This window comes from Chlamydotis macqueenii, chromosome 4 (assembly GCF_036417535.1).
Source record: "Chlamydotis macqueenii isolate bChlMac1 chromosome 4, bChlMac1.mat, whole genome shotgun sequence".
Taxonomy (NCBI): Eukaryota; Metazoa; Chordata; class Aves; order Otidiformes; family Otididae; genus Chlamydotis; species Chlamydotis macqueenii.
Window position 1 is genome coordinate 74,885,050 of NC_141559.1, and position 23,048 is coordinate 74,908,097.

General features: G+C 36.7%; 1 protein-coding gene across 5 annotated transcripts in view; it reads right to left on the minus strand.

Moving 5' to 3' along the window:
* FAM193A (family with sequence similarity 193 member A) overlaps positions 1–23,048 on the minus strand; it is an 81,744-nt gene that overhangs the window by 24,710 nt on the left and 33,986 nt on the right. For 3 of the 5 annotated variants that reach the window (XR_015258416.1, XR_015258417.1, XM_086746587.1), the window contains exons 3-11: positions 21,628–21,873; positions 19,131–19,297; positions 18,670–18,837; positions 15,558–15,792; positions 12,205–12,329; positions 7,650–7,794; positions 2,717–2,794; positions 1,001–1,113; positions 606–848 (exon numbers count right to left, since the gene is read on the minus strand). Coding sequence is in view for 3 of the 5 variants with exons in the window: in XM_086746587.1 (XP_086602713.1) it covers positions 606–848; positions 1,001–1,113; positions 2,717–2,794; positions 7,650–7,794; positions 12,205–12,329; positions 15,558–15,792; positions 18,670–18,837; positions 19,131–19,297; positions 21,628–21,873 (1,520 nt within the window). In the remaining 2 variants the exon portion in view is untranslated. Of the gene's footprint in view, positions 1–605; positions 849–1,000; positions 1,114–2,716; positions 2,795–7,649; positions 7,795–12,204; positions 12,330–15,557; positions 15,793–16,718; positions 16,740–18,669; positions 18,838–19,130; positions 19,298–21,627; positions 21,874–23,048 lie in introns of those variants that run through there. The other 2 variants (XM_086746588.1, XM_086746589.1) reach the window with 2 other exon arrangements.

Genomic DNA, 23,048 nt, shown 5'->3' on the forward strand with positions numbered 1-23,048 from the left:
CAGCCTACCAAGCAGTTTTAACCCTTCAGAGTTATGGAAGGGGTAGAAGTCTACCATGAGTCTAATACCTCAGATCTGACTGTCATTGTGATCTGAATAAAATAAAGAGGGTGGCAGACAATTCTGATAGGGACAATAATTTTTTATGCAAGGAGTTAACACCACTTCAACAACCCTAAAAACCTCCTAATAAATGCTTTTTTTAAACTAAACTGATTCATATGAAATGACCACCCCTGAAAGAAAAGACCATCAATTCCCTTGCTCAGCCTAAGAAAATGTGGCATTTTAAAATGATGCTCTAAAGCAAATCGGTATCTGATGTCCTTGTAATCTCAAAGCAGGAAAGTACACACTACACAGACTTCTAGCAATACTGTTAAGTCAACATCTTCAGAAACTTAAGAACTTTACAGGATTTTTAAAATTTATTTATGTTTGCATAACATACAGCATTGGAGTTGTGATCTGCTGAATCCAGTACCAGTATTACAAAATTTTCTGAGTTAAAACTAGCATTACATAATAATAGCCAGCCAGTGCAACTTACCTGCTTAAGTTCAATTCACTACAAAATTTAAAAACAAACAAAAACCCCAACTTACAAAGTTGGTGCAGAACCATTATCTGTGAGGATCAGTCTGGGATGTTGCTGAATGGTAATAGGTGAGCTGGAACCTGATCCTGAACTTGCTGAAGACATACTGGGTGGGCGGATCTCAGACAGATAATCTGGAGCAGAATCAATTTGTAGTGGTAACTGGTTAATGTGGATATCATCCGTTATAGGAGAATCCATGATGCCACATGTTAAAATGTGTGAAAGGCTGCAGTCATCACAAGTACATCTGTTAAAAAATTAAGATTACAGACTTTTAAGACTTTTTAAAAGTAACATTCATTTAAAGTAACCACACTTTGTTCCAATAATGTATTTCCTTTTTCCTCAAACAAGAAATTATTAATTTATTATTATTTCATATTAAAAACATCAGCTCACCTTCTTCTATAATTACAGTTGGGACAGTCAGGCATGCTCAAACGTGATGACAGCATGTGTCTCATTGTGTCTGTGAAGTTGTTCTCCCCAGCTAGTGCTTTCTTGTTATTAAGCTGAAGTAAATTATAAAGGCAGTGTTTTAGTAGTGCAAGTCTTACCATTAACAATTCAATGGCACATCACGATTAACAAATCATATAATCAAAAAGGGTTCTTTGGGTAAAATATTTTAAAAGACCATTCAGAATATGTTCATGAAGGTGCTGTTTTGATCATGAGTGAAAAAAGGAAGTTCAAAAATACAAACAGCAAACATTTGGCACTGAAACTCTTCATAGAAAGTATGCTTCTACTATGAAACAGTAAAGTGGCCAAGTCCATCTCCTCGATGTATTTGTACGTGTATCTTGCATGGTATTTCTGCTACGCAGTTTGAACTTGGGCAGTTCTTGTCTTGTTTCATGGTATGCACAAAAGGACACTGCTGACACATTGAAAAAGAATGCGAACTCACCCTTAGCTTGCAAAAAAAGAATTAGGACTAATTCTGTAGCCACAATGAGATAGATTCAAGGAATAAAGTAGCTGCCCAAAACAGGACTTCACTGCATTAGTGAAAAAATACAACCCAAATAACATTCACCTGGCAGAGGCATAATCCTAAAACACCCGACTCCATTATATACCTACAAACCTTAGGTTAAACAAGGATGTGCCTCTAAACTTCCACTTCTGTAGATGCCCAGATCTGATCCTTACCTAAGCAGCCATGGGCTTACAGCTCACTTAAGTCCAATTAGGATCAAGGAGAAAGAGGATTCTTCCTCAAGTCCTCTGAGGAGCCCTGTTTACCAGATGTTCTAAAGACATGGTTAACACAGGCTTATGTTCCTTGTAGGAAAAAGTACTTACTGATAACTGCTTTGAGACATTGCCAATTTAAGCTTAAGTTTATTAAAATGTACTGTCATACTCTCTCTTTCTCTGGCTCATGACTAGCATTTGTTTCTCCACAGTGGTACAGGAATGGGGACGTTCCCTACCCAGTCTTGACTCTTGCCAAGTCACTCTGCACTCCTACAGAAGACATGATATATACTTCAACACTTCTAGGCTACAGAAGAGAGTAGCCTGTTTCAAAGAGTAGAGAGTTTTATAAGGTAGGAACTTCTACTGCCCCCTCTCTGGCTGTAGCTTAAAAAAAAGGCAGAGAGTTTTGCTCAGCCTTTTCCCCATAAAACAGACATAGGAGCTATCTCCTGGCTCATAAAAGACGCAGTCATCTGCCCTGCTACCATGGCTTACACTCTCCAGCTCTGCACACACAAGGGAATTTGTTAAACCCTTTAACACAATATTCCCTATCATGTATGTCAAAGCAGCTCCACTCTCAATGTACTGGCTGTTTTGGATCACACTCTAAGGCATCAAAAATTTCCCTTTTACTGTATAAAGAATTTTAACACCTGATATTCAATCCTAAGACTACCGTACTTATATTTTTACCTTGCAGTAACTGAGATTACATACTTTTACACATTCTTCTTGGATCTTGCTTTTGTGTCTTTTAGCTGACCAAAGTTCATGCCTGGCATAGTTCCAGAATTAGATCATGTAGAACTAGTACAATATACTACACTCATACCCTTGCATCTTACAAATATACATAAAGCATTGGTATAACTTAGCATAGTATAAAAAAAAAAAAAATCCTACCTGCTCTTCCATAAAACGCCTCTGTTTAAAAAATTCCCAGTCTTCCTTTAGCATGCGTTGCTTTGTTTTCATTGCCATCTAAAACAGAATTTAAGGAAAACTCATTGATTCAATCATAGAAATCCTATGCTGCAATCAAATGGTCTATCAATTTCATTAAAATTAGTTTGTCTATACTATTTTTAAGTCAATACAAAGCGTATTTTATTTGCTAATCATCTGATTTGAGTCACTTAAACATAAGGTTTTTTTACTAATTTACACTGTTTTTCAGTCTGATTTTTCCTCTATTACTCCTTAGGTTAACATTTCTTTTCATTAAATATTTTCACAGCATTTTCAAGAAAATGTGACTGGCATTAAATCCTCAACATGTCAGATTCACTAAAATCCATGAGAAAAAAATCTAGAGATATAGGATTGTCAGCAAGGCCGCAACACAGGCTCAAGTGCAAACTCTGATGTACCACGTGTGGGACTAACTATCCAATCAAAAAGTAAAAAAACAAACAAACAAACAAAAAACTAGAAGAGTAAAGAAAATTAAGCAGTGACTTAGACTAACACTATTTACTACTTTTATTCCTCAATGTACTTCATGTCCATGACTTATCTAAGCCTGAACAAATATTTTATAATTACTCATCCCTGAATCTCATCACCGTAAATGCAGAGAGCCCCTAACTTTTTGTACGTAAACAATACTTTTCTGCTTTAGTAAATAAATTCACTGTGATAAAACACAAAAGATTCCATGAACTTTAAACACAGCAAAACACAATAAAGCTTCTCCTGTTGTACCTTACGGCATTTTAAGAGCACTAGTTCATCAATGAGGAAAAACAACTGTCTAGGTTACCCCTTACAGTTCTTTTTTTTTTTTTTTAATTTATCTAATCAATTAAAAAAAAACACAACAAACTATCACATTATAGAATATAACAAATTGCTTCATAAACCTATGTTAGTGAGCCAAAGTCCAGCAGGTTATACCACTAGCAATCTTTTTTCTCCTTCCAAAGTATGCCTGCAGAAATTCATACTTGATCAAAAGTTTGAAGTGTTACTATTAACCTAAGTGTAGTATTGCCATTATAATATTTACCTTGGGAAAATAAATTCAATGCTGGGGATTTGAAATAGTAACAGGTGGTAAAGTTTTGCCTAATGAATTTCTGAAACAAATCAGCAGCACGTAATCCTAATTACTACTCTGGATTTTTACTTCCCTTGCTCCCATGAGGTTATATTAACACCAAAAAACGAGTTTATAATGTGTACACTTTTTTTAAAAAAAATAGCATGTATGAAATATTCTTGAACCATCAGTACCATTTCTTAGACACACTAAAAGGTACTGCAGAGCCTGCAAGCCAAGAGCATCAGAAATTCCATCCTGGCTGTACTATCAGCTTCCAAGCACCCTTGAGCTATATTTAAACACAACAACACTCACCGGTTTAGGTGCCCTTCCACCTAGTTGAATCCTCAAAGACAAGCACTTACATTTGCTATACATTACAAGAGAAGACTTTAATGCCAAAGAATGAAGTTTAAAACAGCCAGTGCATTAACTGGGAGCTGCCTACTCAAGCCTGCCAAGAAACCATAACGGAAAACAAAATGGTTTAAGTCTTGGTACTCTTGAGTATTAACGGGAACAGAGGCTGAAGCCAAAGTTTTCCTACTTTCAACTTTGCAGGCCTTTCAATATCCCATGTCTGCAAGTATCTTAAGTTATTAATTCCATAAATAATAGGAAATCACTTCTCTCCCCTCTTTCTTTTCCCCAGTGAATATTATTTCAGCAGAGTAAAGTAGCTGCAATACAGACCACATGATTCATACCCAAGAATTCTGCTAGGGAGTGGGAGATAAATTCAAATGGCATCAGAAGGAAAAATTTACATTTCAGTCTCGCACATCTGCAACGAATATGCTGCCACTGCTGCCCAATGGAAAAGAGAGGCACACCACCACCTTGTGCCTTCCGCTCTGTTTATTTGAGGCTAAAAAGTATTTGAGATCTATCAGACAAGACACAGCAAAGTGACACAGGCAGGTGAAGAAGTTTTTTTCCATTCTGAAATAATCATGAAACAAACCCAGCAGTTTGGTCAGAACTGACACACACCACTAGATCATCTGGGAGAATTCTGGTATTCACTCATACATCACAGGAGGCTTGTTGCTTCCAAATTTTCAACTCTGTATCAAATGCTTATAGCACATTTGAGCATCCCAAATTCTGCCTGTGAATCTAGTCTATTTTTTTATCTTGTTTCACTAGAAATAATAAAAATAATTCCTCTTATCACAAACTCTCAGCACCAAAACCAGTGAGCATTTCAGTTATTTACACAACCACCATAAAGACAAAAAAAAATATGTCTGTACAATACTATTATGTTGACTAGGACTGTCAAAAAAAAAAAAAAAATCGCACTCAAATATGAAGAGACCAGCAAAAAGCTTTCCAAGTGCTTTTGTGGAGCTGGGCAAAGGCATTCCTATATTCCTTTCTTCTGTGGGAGCCAGCAGTGAAAAAAGGAAACACTTCCACCCAAAGTATGCATAACTATCTAGCCATTACTTATAGGAATGATCCAGATATATTTAAGATCTCCCCAGTTGAATGTAGTCTAAATCTGATAAGAAAAACAGCACCGGGAGGTACAGGCTGCATACATTTTAACTCTCCTGTATTCCAGATGGCCTAAACATATTCCTTGGATTTAACATGTGATGAATATAGGTGCTGACATGAATGAATCCTTATTCTAAAGTTTATTACAGCACACACATGAGGTATAGGAGTGTATTAAGTTACACATCAGTGCGTGACACAGCTGTCTTACATAGTCTTTTTAAAAAACGTACTATTTGTATTGTGTGCAAAAGCCATTCACTTTTTTTTCAAGAACAAGTAACATAACATACCATAGGGGAGGCAAATTAATTATCTCTGCTGATGCCCTATCTAAAATGTTGGGTATAGTTCCACAGCAGGTAAAGAAGGACCATTCTTAAGTTCTCCTCTGTGGTGGTCTGTGTGTTCTAACCTTTGATACACTAGCAATAAAACCTCACAGTTTTGTTAAGCCAAGAGGCAGCCAAGTAATGGACATGCATTCACTGTCAAGATTCACAGTTTCCATAGTAGCCAAGCTTTCTGATTTCTACCTTGTTGACAAAAATATCACTGCAAATTCAGGTAAGATGGTCATACTGAATGACGTATTTTTGACCAAGAGATAAACACAGGTTATCACCAACACAGGGTTTAAGATGCAACTGTGAAAATGTCTTCTCCATATAAATATAATATCTCCTTTAAAATTTGATGGTTTAAGTTCCAGAATTGTTTCCCCTACACAGGTTTTTTTGGTCATTAGGAAATAAGAAGTCATCGTATTAAGTTTCTCTAAATGGGAGAAGGGTTTCTGTTTGCATCATGATACAGGCTTCACTGAGCAGACAAATAAAATACTGTAAGACAGTACTTGTGCAGACAGCTGCATGGTCACTTGAGACTGAGAAATACAGTTGGGAGTTGATTTTGAAGTGCTGCAGATCAACCAGTCAGAAGTCTGATATGGATGTGATTCTACAGAAATTATATCTTTTGAAACAAAAAAGTGAATGATGAGAAGTGAACTGGGCTCCCTTTCTTACTGGAGAGGTAGTATCAGACAGCCACAACACTGTGACACCATGGGGAAAATGACTTCTAGTAGCACAAATGCGAGATGATGAAATTTTACTGAGCTGCCATCAAATATTTAGGTGCACAAAAGCAGTCAGACCAAGAAAAAACTTTAACCGACAGCTCACAGATGCAGACCCCAAATACAGAACAAATATAAAATAAAATTTGTTATGTCCTATCTCCATCTTGAATGTACTGGAATTAATAGTAAATGTTTACTTAAATCTTCATCAGAGGGATAGGTGCTTCTAAAGGACGTTTACAATATAGTGTAAGACTTTAAAATAAGTTTGTTATCTACAGGAGTAACATAGCATTAATATAGCTCAAACTGGATTGCCATATTCCTAATGCTTAGAAAACTTCAAAATACAATAAAAGTTCTACAAAATTCTGTATCGTCAATTATTTCAAGACATATTCTTTTTTTCAGTATACTTAATGTTGAACTAAAGAGTATTCAAAGCCTTATCCTGAGGTATTTCAGAAAAATTCAAGTTCTTTGAATGTGAGACAAAAAGCAAATGAGCAATTTTGGGAGAGTATAAACAATCACTTGCAAAATAAACAGCTATTTTTCTGAAAATTAAGCTCTTGACAGTGTAGGAGTCAGCACAATGTAATTATTTTCTGAAATCCAGTACAAACTCAGAAGAATAAGCTGTCAGAACATATACTTAATTAATAAAGGATAACTTCCGAGGTCTCAAATATTTATGTAGTGAGACTCTGGAGTTCTGATTTTGACAGCTGTACAAAGGTCATAATCACACTATGCAACATGCAGTTGTTTTTAAAAGCAATCCCTTCCTCCAAATTTCATTTAGTGCAATTATTATTTTGGATGCTCAGGGGGTTTTGTGGAGTGGGTTTGAGTTTTTTCTCTTTTCCTAGCGACATCTATAAGAGAAAGGTTCAGATTACTGTGCTATAGGTAATTTACAGGCTTAAGTAACTAAAAAACGTTCAAAGATCATCTCTAAACAATGGCACAACAACTTGTTTCAACAATTTGAAGATGTTTCTGTACAGTCACCATTACATCTTGGTATCTTAGTGACCTTTTTCTCTTCCGAAAGATTGATATCAATGAAAAAAGCTACATTTTTTTTTTTGTTTCAAAACTGTAGATAAAAATACCAAGGAAATTCTTCACTAGAGGCACAGCCTTGCATGGACTGCTCCCTTCACAATGAGTCTTGAGACTGTTTATACGATTCTTACCTGTTCATCAACATAATCATCTATTCTTTTCTGGCATTCAAGCCATGCTTCAGCAACTTGACCCATTTCCTGTTCCAGCTGATGATACCTTTGTAGCAAGGTACTATACATATCTTCACTACAGGAATCGTGTGTTGTTCCAAGCCTGAAAGTTCAAACAGCACTTGTTATAGAAGAGACATTTCACTGGAAACTCACAGTTTTTTCTGCCAGTCAAAAAAAAAAAAAACTGTTAAAGTGCAGTTATTGATACATCCAGCCCCACACAGCTGCTTGTATCCCAAAACTGAGTATTTTTAGTCATTTTTCAAAAAATACCCAAAAACTGCTTGTTCCAATGTTCTGTAACCAACAATAGCAAGAATGTGGGAAGTGCAACATTTCTAGAGCCTCCTTCCCATGAGCAACCAGATGTCAAACTTACTGAGCCGTATTTATTCAAGTTTTGTTGCTCGATATATTTATCCTTCCAAATTCTACGGGCTAAATATACATGTTGACTATTTACCGAAGAGCTACGTAGTAAAAATAAACTGAGAAGCTTGTTAATCAGAACTCTCATGATCAATGCTAAAAAGATTACTAGACAAGTTGGAGTTCCAGCTGGGAAAAGTGCTGTAGAATGAGGCAAGTGAGATAATTTGGTTGTATGCTGTTATTTACTATCACTTGAGGGGCATCAAGTTCAAAATGTGCTTATGCTGTTCACTGATGACTGTCTCTGTAAGGAGCCCCAGGAACAGGATACAGATTTACATCCCTTTCTACTACTACATTTTTGTACAGCAAATTCCTTTTAAAATCTAAATCACCACAATGATTCTTAAGTAAATAAGAATACTCCTGAAATCGACTTCAAAAATAAATTACAAAACAAAATTCTAGTTGATAATGTGCATTTAAAACACACTGAGTTGTAACGACCTGTAAATTGACATAAATAAACTGAAGTTTTTCAACATTTATCCTACTCAGTAATTAAGAGGAAACTGGTTGGTAGTTAATTAGGCACAGAGGTTGTATGGTAAATCAAAGTCAGCACCAAAAAACAAAATTCAAGCATCTCAAAACTTGTCCAGTTCCAGTATTTCAGGGAGGTTTGTTATAGATTTCCATCACAATGGGATGCTAACCCAGGCTAAGAACGACATAATCCTGCCTACCATACGGCAAAGAACCAAGCCCTTAATTTTAATGTGGCAATTAAGTATAATGAAGAGCAGAGCAAACAAACAACTCAGTAAGCATTAAACTACAGCTGTCAGCATGACTTTGCCAATAAATTCGTTTGTTTTATTTTGTTGGTTTTGCCCAGAACCTGCAACACAATCACTTTAGAAGGGAGCATAAGCAATTCCGCACACTAAAAACTTGGGAAGTCCGTGCTCGGCAGAGTACAAAAAGCTGTTTAAAAGGATACGATGACTTTAGGATACAACAACTTCCCACTATCAGTGTAAACACCGTCAATTCCTGTTACTAGATCATGATGTACTATTATTCTTGAAGACTGTGTATCTGGTATTATGCAATTATGCAAAATTCTGACCCCTACTGCACAGAAGTCAGAATTTGTTCTCATAACTGCCTCTGAGTAGCACTCAGTGAGAAGCAAAATAACTTAGTTTTTAAAAATTTAGATTAGTAATGCAGCAGCATTTACACTTTCTATTTTTCTTGTGACTTGTGAGTAAAGGTTAACATGCTACTAATAAATATACTTTCATCCTCCAAGGCAAGTATAAAGGAACAATCTAGGTAATACTTCAGTTCTGTAAACAGAAGTGGATATACTCCTGGACTGCAGCAAAAAAAGATAATGAAAACCATCACACATACATAAAAATTAACAAGAATTGTTCACTTTACAGTAACTGAATCTTCCAAGGCATGCCTGATGACATAGATCCTTCTGTATGTCTGCGTATCTTGATCAGGAAACCAGAATTTTTTGGCCAACGGCATTTAACGGAAGCTGTGCATACACCCTGAACACTGCCCCACCCCAGAGAGGGAAAGCAAAGAGGACACAAAAGTCCTAGGACAGGAAAGCCCCAAGTATCAGTTAGTTACTTGATTACCAAACCCCAATAAAGCAGTCTGTTAAGTGCAGGAGGTGTGTCAGTGGCTGCATGTAATCAAAAGCATCTTAAACCAAGACAGACATTTAACCTCTAAGAAACCTTTCATATAGACACCTTCATCACGAAGTACTAGTCACTCACCTATGAATGGACTGGATTTCCTTAAATACTGATTATGAAAATACAGCCTTATAAAATGCTGTGTCTGATCTAAAAGCCCTCCCGATTAATGCTTGATAAGCATATAGACAGCTCTTACAGCTGGTCTGAGGATGGTACGACTGAGCGTGCCTCCTAAACAAACCAGAGATGTTGACCAAGTAGCAGAACAAGATACAACGCATTAAGACCCTGGGTAGATGCCTAGTCCTGTGAAATACTGACACAGCTGATCGCCTATCAGCTAGTAACCTCCATCCCCACAAGACTGCTATGTTTAGACCTCCCTAAGTGATAGGCATCCTTGGAACTAATCACAGGACACCAACTAAATATTTTGAAACAGACAGAAATATACAAAAGATTTAGTGATTTAAATACAGGATGAGAGAAAGGGTAAACATCCAAAAATCCAAAATGAAGCTGAGATGCCAAAATGCCATTTCACAGTTCTGCTTCAGGAAGAGAAAACAATGAGGCCAACGCTCTTTTGTAAAGAAACTCTGGCAACAATTTCTCTACTGCACACAAATGATTCTCCACTGACCAAATTATGAGGGGACTAGGTTAATCCCTGCATTTCTATGTGAGGCCTCCACCAATTTCCCATGTAAGGTAGATTATCCTCCAGAAAAATTTCTCAGGGAAGGCCACCTAATTCTGTCACCTCAAGACCCAGAGAACTCAGGAGTAAAATCCTGGGAGTCCATGAAAACAGACATAATCGATGTTCTGATGTTTACCAAAGAAAACCAAGACACACTATATAAAACTAGAAACCATGGAACAGAAAGCTTGTGCTGAACCTCTCCTTTCAAAAACACTCACGTGAATCAATTTAGGCAAAACCACAGTTTATGTGAAACACCCTTATATCTACCTAGCAAAAACAGATGTACTGCAAAAGAAATTCCTCCAGGAACAGATTCTGACTTGATCATGTTTAAGCTCTGGAGGTAGCTGTCACTACAGTGAAGTTCTGCAGACAAACACCTTCTGTTGCTCAGGCTTTCATTGCAGCAGCACTTAAGAACCACAGGTAAATGAAAACAATCAAATGATTTTGTTAAGAAATGACCATAAGCTTCACTAAGATCATTTTCAGCTCTTCAGATTATGGCAATATAAACCAACAGTCTTGATACAGCCAGGATTGCTGGAGTAAGACATGCAGAGAAGTCTTGTTAGAAAGCAAAGAGATGACTAAGGGACACAGTGTCAGTGACAGTGATACTGGAAAGTCCAACACAGATCACTGGGCAAACGTGTGATTGAACCACATGCTATTGAAGATGGCAACAGAATTACCTGCCTGGGGCAGGAGGGAGGGTGGGGAAGGGAAGAAAAAAAGGAAGGGAGGGGAAAAAAAAAAAACAAAACCACACCACCAAAAAAACCTTTCAGTACCAACTCTAAAGTTTAATGTAAATCAATTAGACAAGTTATTCTGAACAACCTTTGATTTCCTGTGGAGTCCAGTAACAATTAAGCTTTCTTGCTTTTCTTCCTAGTATCAACTAGGAAAAGAACTCATCAGAAATTTCTTTATTCACTGAGAGCAACATCTCTTGTGACAGACTGAGGCAAACTGCTCTTGTACCATGGAAAAATACCCAAGCCAGTATCTTTAAAACACATGCACACAGAGCATAAGTGTCTCTATCAGAAACGAAATTGAAAGATCAACACAAACCATCCATGACTGTATTTTTGAAGTGTTCAGACTTAGGATAAAAAAAAAAAATATTCTATTAATTAATACCTCTTCCCTAAAAAATCCAAACACTTCACAGATACACAATTACAAGTAGAGCAACCTTGCTAACAAAATATACATTCTAAAGCCCCAGGAAATGCAATATGCCATCAGACTTACAAGCACAGAGCAAAAGATTGTTTCTTTTGCTTTTTCCAATGAAAAGATTGCTTAAAACTCCTAATTAAGTCATTTGTGCACTGTGGGAAGCGTGAAGGCGTTGAGGCTTTAATTCACTTATAGAGCTGTAAAGACAGCAGCAATGCCTGATGACAAGTGAAAACAGTACCGTTCAGTCATACCATCAGCATTTTCATAGGATGCTGTCATTTTACTAGGTAACCTACAAGTAAGCAGATTAGGGTAGTAATTCTTCTGACAAGCAAGTTATGACAGCAGCCTGCTTGATCAGGAACACTGTTTTCAACATAGATCAACAAGGATTTTTACCTATTAAATTGTAGAAGCAGAATATAAGTTTTTTTTTTTACATGCTGTGATTGCAAATATGAGTTTTCATTTCTTCTTTAAATCACAAAAGAAAAGTTAAACTTACCTTAGCTGTGACACCAATGTTGGCAAGCTGTTCTGCAAGAGTGGCTCAGAAAATACTAGATTTTCAAACAGATGCTTATTGTGCAATTCCCATGTCACCTGAAATTTCTTCAAATGTTCATTTTCCTATAACAATAAACCAAACAGAAATAAATCAGGGTTAGGAAATAAAAAAAAAAAAGGAAATAATTCTTCTGAGGCAAGATATTTTTTTTTTTTTTTTTCTAAATCTAGTTTCCAAACTACAAGCTGGATTATCCAGCTCAGATCTTACCCAGTTTTAATATCCAGAAACCCAGAATTTAAGTAATTCTTTAATGACTTAAATAACCATAGCTTCATTCCTTGTTTTTCTAAATTGTCATGGATCAGGGAAAAAAAAAAGAAAAATCAGACTATGATGTTGAAAGCTTCCATTAATTTCCACATTGAATGACGTATTTTATGATCTGAACCAGCTATTCTCAGGTTTTCTTGTCAAACATTTGTCTATCTCTGATTATTTTTCAGTTCTTTGAACTCATCTAGGAACAGACACATATGACAAATCAAGTAAGCATTTCTCTCCAAGTACAGCTTCAAAACTGAAATTTTCTTAATAGAGAAGAGACCAACAGCTTACTTCTCCAGCAAGCAGAATGTTCTTCTATTTGAGGTTATTAACACAGTTGTATATCATTTCAAGGCCTAAAACTTAAATCTATTACTATCAAAACATAAGAATCAGAGATAGGTGTAATATTTTTTTCAAGTCAGTAAGTTTTTCCACAGATAGCCCGCAGTACACAGGTTTTCTATACCAGGACTCCCTCACATAGCAAAATTAAATGCAAGCATTCTGGCTACCAGATGAGCAAGTGAGCTCCATGCACTATAACCTCGAGTACCCAGAAATATCAGAATACTCCGGAATTTCAAGGTTTTGTTAAGTATAACTGTTTAAAAAACAAATACATATTTATATCAGACAAAAATATGAGATTATTAGTATTCAAAAAAAAAAGAATCAAGTTTGGAGTTTTATCATTATTTAAGAAAAGTAGGTGGTTTGTTTTTTGTTTGTTTGGGTTTTTTTTGAGTTGCACAAGACACATGTACCCTTTCACTTGGAATATTATGTCTTCAAAATATTTTAAATTTCTATAAATCGCTAATAAGTTCTCAAAGGTCACTGAGAAAGGTTGACTTCCTAAGCAATTTCCACATTATGTTGTGAATAAAACAGTGAACACTTATGTAAAAATGTTGTATGTTAGATTGTGCAGCGTAAGATACATCTCACAAAGTAGGATCAGGTAAGTTTTCCCTTCTAGTCTGCTATACTGTATACTCAAGGGCTCTTCTGTACTGACCACAGTCTTTCAAGCTTGTTCTCAGTATAATCTGTCATTCCCTGGTGGGGTACAAGGCTTTAGTTCCTGCTCTTGAACTTCACTAGTTAGCTGGATTCCTTTGAGAGGAAGGACAACTGTTCATAACTTCATTGAGAAATTAGTTTCTCACAGGCGGAGATTGAAGGCATTATATGCCTTTGTGCAGCATGCGACATGCAAAGGTTTTACCTTTAAAAGGAAGGCTGCACTAAGTTTAGAGATCTTGACTGCCTTTTATCTATTTCAGTCGAAAAGATTCCTTCTTCCATAGCGCACTGGTATCTTGAGAGAAAACAACCATGCACACTGAAAAGGCTCGTGACCCTACTGCATGTACTGAAAGCCGTGACATACTACTCCATTTAATAAAAAGATTATTTAATAAATCCAGGAAACGTATGACAAGATACAGTATCCTACATTCTCACATTTCAGCTTCGGAACGTCACAGATTAGTAGAAATAAGTTTTCAGTACTTAATGAGCTGCAGAAGGAAAAGAACAAGAAAAGTCCGGAGTATTCTGTGTTTTCTTATGCTTTGTTTTTTAAAATCAGAATTGGAATTAAATTTTACTTTTAATTTTGTCAGAAAAGAGGTAGATTAGGGAGTTCAAGCATCTTCTGTCTCTTCATGGCCGTTATCTCCATTGCTCATATCTGCTAAGTTTTCACGATTACTAGTTCACAACAATAACCAGGGGAAAAAATATTGAAAGATTTTTTTCTGATCAGCTATGTAATTCTGGCACTAATGGGTTCATTATCAGCAGATCTACTTTGAGAAAGTTAACTTTTGTACTGTAATCCATCTGCTTTTCAGCTGAACAGATTTCTAAATTCCAATGCAAATCAACCTGAAGAGCAGTCTTTTCTCCAGCACTTCGTTACAGACTTGATGATTACTTAAAGCAGCCAATAAACCAGAGACAGCAGCAACCTGACATCTGTATTTAAACAATAAAGCCATACAACAAATATAGAGCATTGACAACAGAAGAAAGCATCAGATATGCTCAAATTTCTTAACAGAAGAACAAATCAATTTTACTAACAGCCCTACCTCAGTAATGACACACTGCTTCCCCTCCACTTAAATTCTTCTCGTCTGTGGCCATCATAGTCCTGTCACTGCCTATTCTTTTCCTTTCCTTATACACCTACACAGTCACTTTCAGCTAATTGGCAATAAACCACAAATCTACCAGTTTATCCACTTTTTTTTCCCTTGCACAAAGTTTACACAAGAAAAGGGATGTACAGGATAAGGACAGTAACAAAGGATATACAGGAAAGTATTATTAACAAAACAAGCTTACTAGCCTTCTCAGGCCTTAAACAAACAGAATTACAGAATGCGTTTACTGTATTACTCACTCATGATGGACAGTTACTCAAGAAAACGCCTTAAGGCTATTGCTTATTTTCTACCTGACAATATAATCCCAAATCTAACATCACAATCAGTTGACCAGAAAAGCATTTAAGAACAAGAACTTTAGAAACAGCAAATAACACAGCAGATTAATTCTGAGCCAAGAGATCATCTTTTCAAGTAGCCATTCTATCTTTATAAGGGAAAAGAAAAACTGAACATTGAAACAAAGTCAGTGCTACACATAAAAGTTTGTGTCCTTTAAACATGGTTGTTAAGAGACCATTAAAGATTAACAGAGAAATGTTTCACACATTTTCTAAAGGCACGATCTAAAATTGTGTAGATCTGCTTAAAGATTAGTTTCAGAGTAAGTGCCACAAACAGCATCTCACTTTTTTCTTTAGTAACAAAAGGCAATTTCATCAATTCACTGTAAGAGATACCTAATCTGCCTTTCTGAGGAATCAAATTTGCATTTTCAGAATAATCCGTTTCCAAGCATGCACAGACTTTACAAACCACAGAAGACACCTTAAAGAGCCCAGAACAGCTCTGCCCGCATTATCTCTAGCAAGTAGAAGCATTAGGTTATATTTTCAGTCTTACCAGAGTAACTAGAAAGGCGCTGATTGTACACGCTGCCTGACAGAGCGCACTGTATTCTTCAAGTAGGAGTGAGATGAACTGATGTGCCTGTGGTGGCCCTTGTATTGCTAATGTTGATGCAACTTTAGATCCCAGTGACAAGTGCCTGAGCAGACGAACCTTCATTTCAAGTACATATTCTCTAGCTTGCTGTTCCAACCGTTGGTAAAGCTGATATGGATCTCTTTCACAAAGCCTGTGTTTTTAGAATGTGACAAAAAAAAGTGCATGTAATCAACTTTCCTAAAAATATTTCCCAATTATCACCACTGTCATCAAAAAGAAACAACGGTTAGGGTTTACAGAACTACCTTAAATCTGGCAGAATACAGTTCAGATCCCTACTTTTACACTGTAGAATTGAGATCCTGTGTAGCTTCAGGACTAGGATGCTTGCACACCTGAGGAACAAATCCATTTAGCACCTCAGTATTTCACTTCAACCTGTGAGCTAAAGAACCTTTACTCAACTTGCATATAACCCTACAGACACTTAAGACAAGCTTCTTTACAACTTCTTCATGTTCTTATATACAGCCCTAATAAATGTCCCAGTTGGAACAGTGAGACCTAGGCCTGATTAATCTCCTGTAGGACAGGACAGTAGGACAGGCCTTTACTTCAAGCCGTTGAAGGAGCTTGACCTGTTAGGCAGCCAGAATATGTCTAAATACACACTAACCAGACTGGACTCTATGACTGCTTTGGGAGACCCTTCTGTTGTTGGGCTGAACTGAAAGAAGCCATTTCATAGAATTGCTAAACTTTTAAGAAACTCCTTCTCATCTTCATTGAGAGGTTCTTACCCCAAGTTGCAGATCTTAGGTACAAGGACATTTTTTGCACCTTTTATTAAAGCTGTGCCACTGCATAGCAGAGGGCAGAGGTGTGAGATTCACAGGGTCACAAAGAATGTCCTTGAAGGAACACAACTTGGGGCACTCTGCTAAGCTGCAATCATTACAAATGACTGGCGTGTTGTTTTGGTTTTTGGGTTTTTGTTTTGGTTTGGTTTTTTTTAAGACTAGAATAGAGACCAGAGTTTGTTTCAAGGAAGCACTCTAACACTGAAGCTCCAGAACCACCACTGCTGTCCGTGGACTCTATTCAGCCACTCAATACCTGCAAGACTCATTACTGAAAAACAGCTTCAAGGAGGGTCAAGGCTTCCTGCTAAGGACAGCATACAGCTGGCTAGGTCTGATACTCTCGTGGAAGGAAGACATGGGTTTGAACCACCTCACACAGAAGAAAATTGAACACGATGGCTGCTTTGAAGTACTTCAGAGTGAAATTATACTACTTCAAGTCCTGTGCATGGAGTTTAAGCACTTGCCTCAGTTTTTTTACAGCACGGGGAAGTAGGGAAGAAGAAAGGGATTAGATAAGTACTTAAGAGTGAGACGAATAAAAGTCTGCTGCTATCTAGTCCCTGCTCTTCCCTCGTCACTCACAAAATAGAGTACTATCACATTGCCATGAAGTGCTCAACATACAACAGGGACAGTACTTGGCACCACTACTTACTTTCAAGTAAGAGGACCAGGCAGTCCATTTCTTGCCAGCTGTGTCTAACAGAGTTGAGCATGGAATTAGGAATTTCTGCTTTTTAAACATAGATTTACTTGGCCACAGGATGATCTTTGGCATGCTACCTACAGGGTTTGTTTGATTTTTTTTTGTTTTGGTTGGTTGGTTTTGTTTGTTTTTACACTTCCAATATCCACATTGACTAGCTTTGTTAGAAAATTTTGCATGACATTAGCACCCCTGACTGGATACACTAGTGTCTGCTCAAACACAGTATCCTTATTTTCTTTCATACTTAAGAGACAATAAGGAATTAGAGTGAAAAATAATCATATTGACATTTCAGGTTTCCTTCTTTGAGATCCTGTTTCTGCCTTTGTATTTTAATAACCTCTCTGAAAAGTGACAAACAATTTCTAGAAAAATGAAAGCTGCTAAGTACAAAATGAAGGTAGATAATGTGCGTTTCAATTTCCAAAATTTTTCCATTAAAGAGGAACTGCACAAAAATCAACAACCATCTTAGCTGTGATTCAGTTTTAATTACGTACATGCTACGCAACACTTAAACATCTTTGATTTAAAAACCTGTATAGCATGTTTTGATCACTTAAATAAACAAAGTGTGACTAATAAGGAGGGATACTATATTACTCTATTTTTACAGAAATCATGTTCAAAATAAAACACTCTGTTTTTACGTAACAGAAGTGCAACAAGCTTATTTAATTCTCTGTTAAAACTGATTCAGGACTATAGTCATACAAAGAGCAATGCTAGATGAATATAATCTTTCAAAAGTTTCTTTATCTTGCCAGAATTTAGCATCAACTAGAAACTCCACATAAGAACTACAGTTTGTCAGACTAGCCAAACTTTAGTATATTAAATACACACAGAATCAAGGGGAGCAACTATTCCTTGACCATACATTCAGTTAGACAGGAATTCAGATGAACCTCCTGGAGCACTTTAAGGACAACCACACTCAAAAGGAAGAAACACCCCAACTGAGGATCTTATTAAGCACATCTTCAAATTCACACCTAGAAAAGCTATATTTTCAACTTCTGAAAGTTCTCAGAATCCACCTCATCCAGTGACAGATGGTCAACATTACTTTTTTTTTTTTAGAAGTCTTTTCTAGTTGTTAAACTACACCAAGATCCAAGCACTATAAAAATTCAAGTTAGCTCAAAAAGATAAGATTTTCACGTGGGGCAATTTGAACTAAACAGTGTCTTAATAATAATAACCATCTCAAGGTCTTCTGAATAATAAGATTTTGGGACCCTTCCATAATTATTATTAATATTCCTATTGCAAACAGTACACAAATTTAATAGCTTCCCATGCATTCAATCAAGCATTTAAAAATCCTGCATGAAATTAAACTGACTGTTCCAACTTTACATTCTAGTTGATAGGCAGTAATTCCAAGCAGCCAGATTTACAGATCATAAATAATGTTCTATTAAAAAGCAATATTCCTACTTAAAAACTACTTCTTAGCAACTAATAGATATTTTTCAAAGGGCTATACCTATCCACCAGCTCTTTCATTCCTTCTTTATCTGGTACCAAAGATTGGTCTTGGTCATCTGCCAAAGGGGTCCCAGCTTGGCGATATATACACCGAACCATGTATCTTACTTCTGACCAGTAATTTTGAAGCTGCTGAGGTTCACGTTCAGGCTCTGCTGAATTTTCTCTGCAAATAATGACAAAAATAATTAGTCTCTATTTGAACATCGCGTAAGGTGAATTGATTCCTACTATTCTGAAGATGCTTTTCAGGAAAAACAACATACAACAGTAAATACCTAAAATAAAGTACATGCCTAAAATAAAATATAAAATTGGATAAACGCTGCCACCCATAAGTTACTGCTATTGTCAGGTAGCCCATTTAAAGAGTGTAAGCATACACCAAGAAATAAGCTGCAACACTGCCGACAGCCAGACTACAGGCACCATGCTGTCGAATTTGAATTCAGCTCTTACCTGCGCTCATTACAGGCCTCACAGTTGCATGCTATGTCTGAAGGAGAGGAATTGCTAAGATCTGCAGCAGGCACTGTCTGTGCACCAACAGTTATTCTTCCTCCTCCTACAGATTCCTGCTGTGATCCACTGTTTCCAAGAGGCATGTGCAAAAGGAAATCTTGGCTCTGAAAGGAAAACACAGATAGCCTTCAGTTTGTAAGGTGTAAGTCTGAAACGTTAATAGGTAGGCAAATATTTATGTGGCAATTCTTCACGCCGGATGTATTTTGGGAGAACACTCAACCAGGCACAAAGAATTTACCTTGAAAAAGTCTAATAAATGCAAGAGATTGACTGAGAATATGTAGTTTCTTTTCTAAAAACCAAAGTATGTTGGTTATAATTGTTTGTGCTGGAGTACATAAAGGTGAACTAAGCTAAAGGAAGGCTTGTATCATCCATGATTAATCATAAACTAGTAATACATCTTCAGTCTCTATTTGACAGCATGTTTGACTTTTGTAGTTCAACAATTCCTTCTAGCAAAAAGCAGAAAATCTCCCTGTTTATAACGGTCAGACATACTGCTTCCTAGTAATGGATGTTAGAAAGCTGCTGTCATTGGGAACGGATGCTATCACCTGTGTACAGTGCTGCTCAGTACTAGCAGATGACACAAACCTCTCTCCCAAGGTTGCTGACAGTTTGATCTCCAGTTTCTCTCCCTTCTCTGTGTTCCAGCTCCAGTATATATCATGCTTTCCTCCTGCACCCTCCCCAGGTTGCCACCAGCTTTCTGGAGGCCTCTCCCACATTAGAAGCATGACTGGACGGGGTTTTTTTGTGCTTCATCCTGGATCAGGATGCAGACATAGGTCAAAACAAACCTGCATGCATTTGCTGCCAACAGCAAGACCAGCTACTGGGGATGGGGCTGAGGCAAATCAAGCTAGGTAATGACAGTGACAGCAACCTGAACACAGGAACACCTATAGAAAACCACTTATACTTTGGCTTGCAATGACTGATAACAGATTTTTTTTTTTTAGCTCATTTTGGTTTTTTTCCCAGCTGGTTTCTCTAATTTGAATAGTCACCTAATCCATTAAGTTACTTTTTTAAGTCAAGCTTCCCAATTTGGAAAATACTTTTCCTGTTTGCTTTTAAAAATTCCTCTTAAAATACAAAACAGTTGTCAAATTAAAAAAAAAAAATACAGTAAACTTTAATCTTATCTGGACTATCTATAACTTTGCTTTAGGAAGCAAATCCTGCCTTCCTTTCACTTTTAGGACACTTACTTTCTTTACTAGTTCATTAAACAGAGCTTAAATATGTCAAAATTTTTACTCAACTGAACAATTATGTGCTTCAGTCTTGCTTTGAACTCTCTAGAATGTATCTACCATCAGACTACCAGTATAATTCCCTTCGATGTAATCTCTTTCAATTAATTTTACTGACTCTTGTTAATACCAAGAATATTAGTAAACACAGTTGTATACAAGTGATATACTCTTGAATTTTTCTTATTAAAATGTTAACTGTGCTTCTAACATGAGTTTAACAACCAACATACGCTACATAAGGACAATCTTTCTTCACACTGATTTGTTTACTGAAATAAAAATCTGTATGTGTCTACGGGCATGCGCACAGTCTGTTAGCTCTCTACAAGGAGATGTCAGCTGGAGTCTACAATGCTTCCAATTATCAGAAGTGTGTTGCTTCCTAGATCTGCTGTGAAGATTTGGTTCTGCAGTACAGCATAATAGTTTAATTCTAATGGGATTTTGCTGGACCTGTCAATGAACTTTTTGTATCTTTCTGCTACACTGAGCACAGCTCTTAAATGAGGCTGAATTCTCATTTGAAAAGTTATTTTAACACTTAATTTGGAAAATAACCACAACTTGAAATACTGGCACCATGTACTAAATCAGTGTTTGCAGGGCTACAACCAAGAATAAGAAATTGTTACATGCATACTATGCAAAGTTGTGCTTCTTTCCTGTATTTTTTTTCATAAAGAAAGGACAACAAAACTCAAACTCATGCAGGAAGGTGGCAGGGCAAGTGCAGTGACTCAAGAACACTACTGAAAGAACAGGGAAAATTCAGATAGTTCACCTCACAAAGGGGGAAGCACACATGATCAGATAGAAAAGAGGAAAAAAACACAATGACTTCAGTTGCGTTGGTAAGAGCAGAAGAAACAGAATTTAAGTAAAGGGGAAAAGGACAAAGTATGAGATCAGATAAATTAAAAGGGGAAAAAAACCCAGCAAGAAACAAATCCAAGCCTTGCTCTGCTCAAAAAACCAAAACTCAGAATCAGAACTCCTCATTTTTGGAACAACTTACCTGTTCAGTTTAGGTCATAGGAAAACCAGCTCAAAACCTCCTAACATACTTTCTAAGCATCTGCAGTTTAAGTGGTTCCAAACCACACAGCAGCATTCAGCCCACAACAACGTATCTTCTTAGTCTACTGAATTGAACTACTTCAACTTACCACGAGAGATTGCTCTATTGTAGCATGCCTTTCCTCCTTTTCGACTGTTCGTCGACAGTCTGGACACACCCACAGTGGAAGATGCAGCATATTGTTTGTTTTTGGAGATGTGGAAAGTGCTGATTTGCTAGAATTTTTTATTCCGCTCTCTGAAAGCGAAGTATCTTTTCGTTCACTTCTACAAAGAAGACAATGCTCGCCAGTTGTATATGGTGCCCTTTGGCCCAAGCCAAAGGTAAACGGTGTCTAGAAATAAATGTTTTGATAGCTAACTGGTTATTCACAGAATACATAACAGAAAAAAACTTATATTGAGATTTTAAAAATATATATACACATATTTTAACAGTCATGATTAAATGGTGAATATTTGGAGTGTCTCAAGATCAAACACAGCAGTGTTAATATCCACGTGGCAAACAATTGTGATTATGAATACACTCCCATTTAAAAAGAAATGTTTTCAGGGAGCATGGACTATAGCTTTCCTCTCTAAAATAATTCAGCCTAGATGCAATAACCTAGTAAATAGAATAAAAAAGGGATAATACAATTCCTTTTACTGTTGTTATTCTTAGGATAAAAAGGAAAATAAAGTGCTCTTTGAAGTTCTGTGTCACCTCTTTTTTCAATATTAACTGAAACAAAGACACTTTCAGCTAAGCTTGTTACAAAACAAAAGCTTAACTCAGTTTCAACAAAACCAATCAGTAGTCTTAAAATCCACTATCAACTATTGAACAAAGTAGACTTGGTAACTTATGAGGACAGAGGCAGTTGAAAAGTTACTTCCTCTTCCAACATGCTACTGTGCATGAAATTACAGTTCAGCTGTAAGATGCTGATTATTCACCAGGAATGATACTCAAAAACATGTCAAGCAGCACAAACCAAACAGAATCCAACTTTATAAGAGACAAGCGAAATTATAATTAATGGAACAAAACATCTTGTAATGACAGAAGCGTAGATTTATCTGATTATGTTACAGCTATTAGCTCTGCCTTAATTAGCAACACCTACGTAAGCCTCAAAGTAGTTCAATTCTTTCTCAAAGGAAAGGCAAAATTTCAATAAGTCATTAAAGCATCCCTCTAGATACTGCTCCAACCTCACCACTAACAGAAATGCTGCTCTGAAGATCTTGTAGGGCTGAACTGTATAAGCACAGGTGAAAAGTTCTTTAGGGCAAAGGACTAGTTCAAGCTACAACACAATTCACTCTCTTCTTGTCTCCACAGCAACAGCAAATCAACTCCCTATTGCTGACATCTGAATAAAACCAGCACAGCATTACCAATTGTCATTTTGTGTTCTTTGCATTTTGAAATCTGACAGACTCAGCAATATGGAAAGAAAAACTGAGAATTCTAGACATCAAAAAAAAAAAAAAAGACACACTGAATTAATCTCCACAAGCA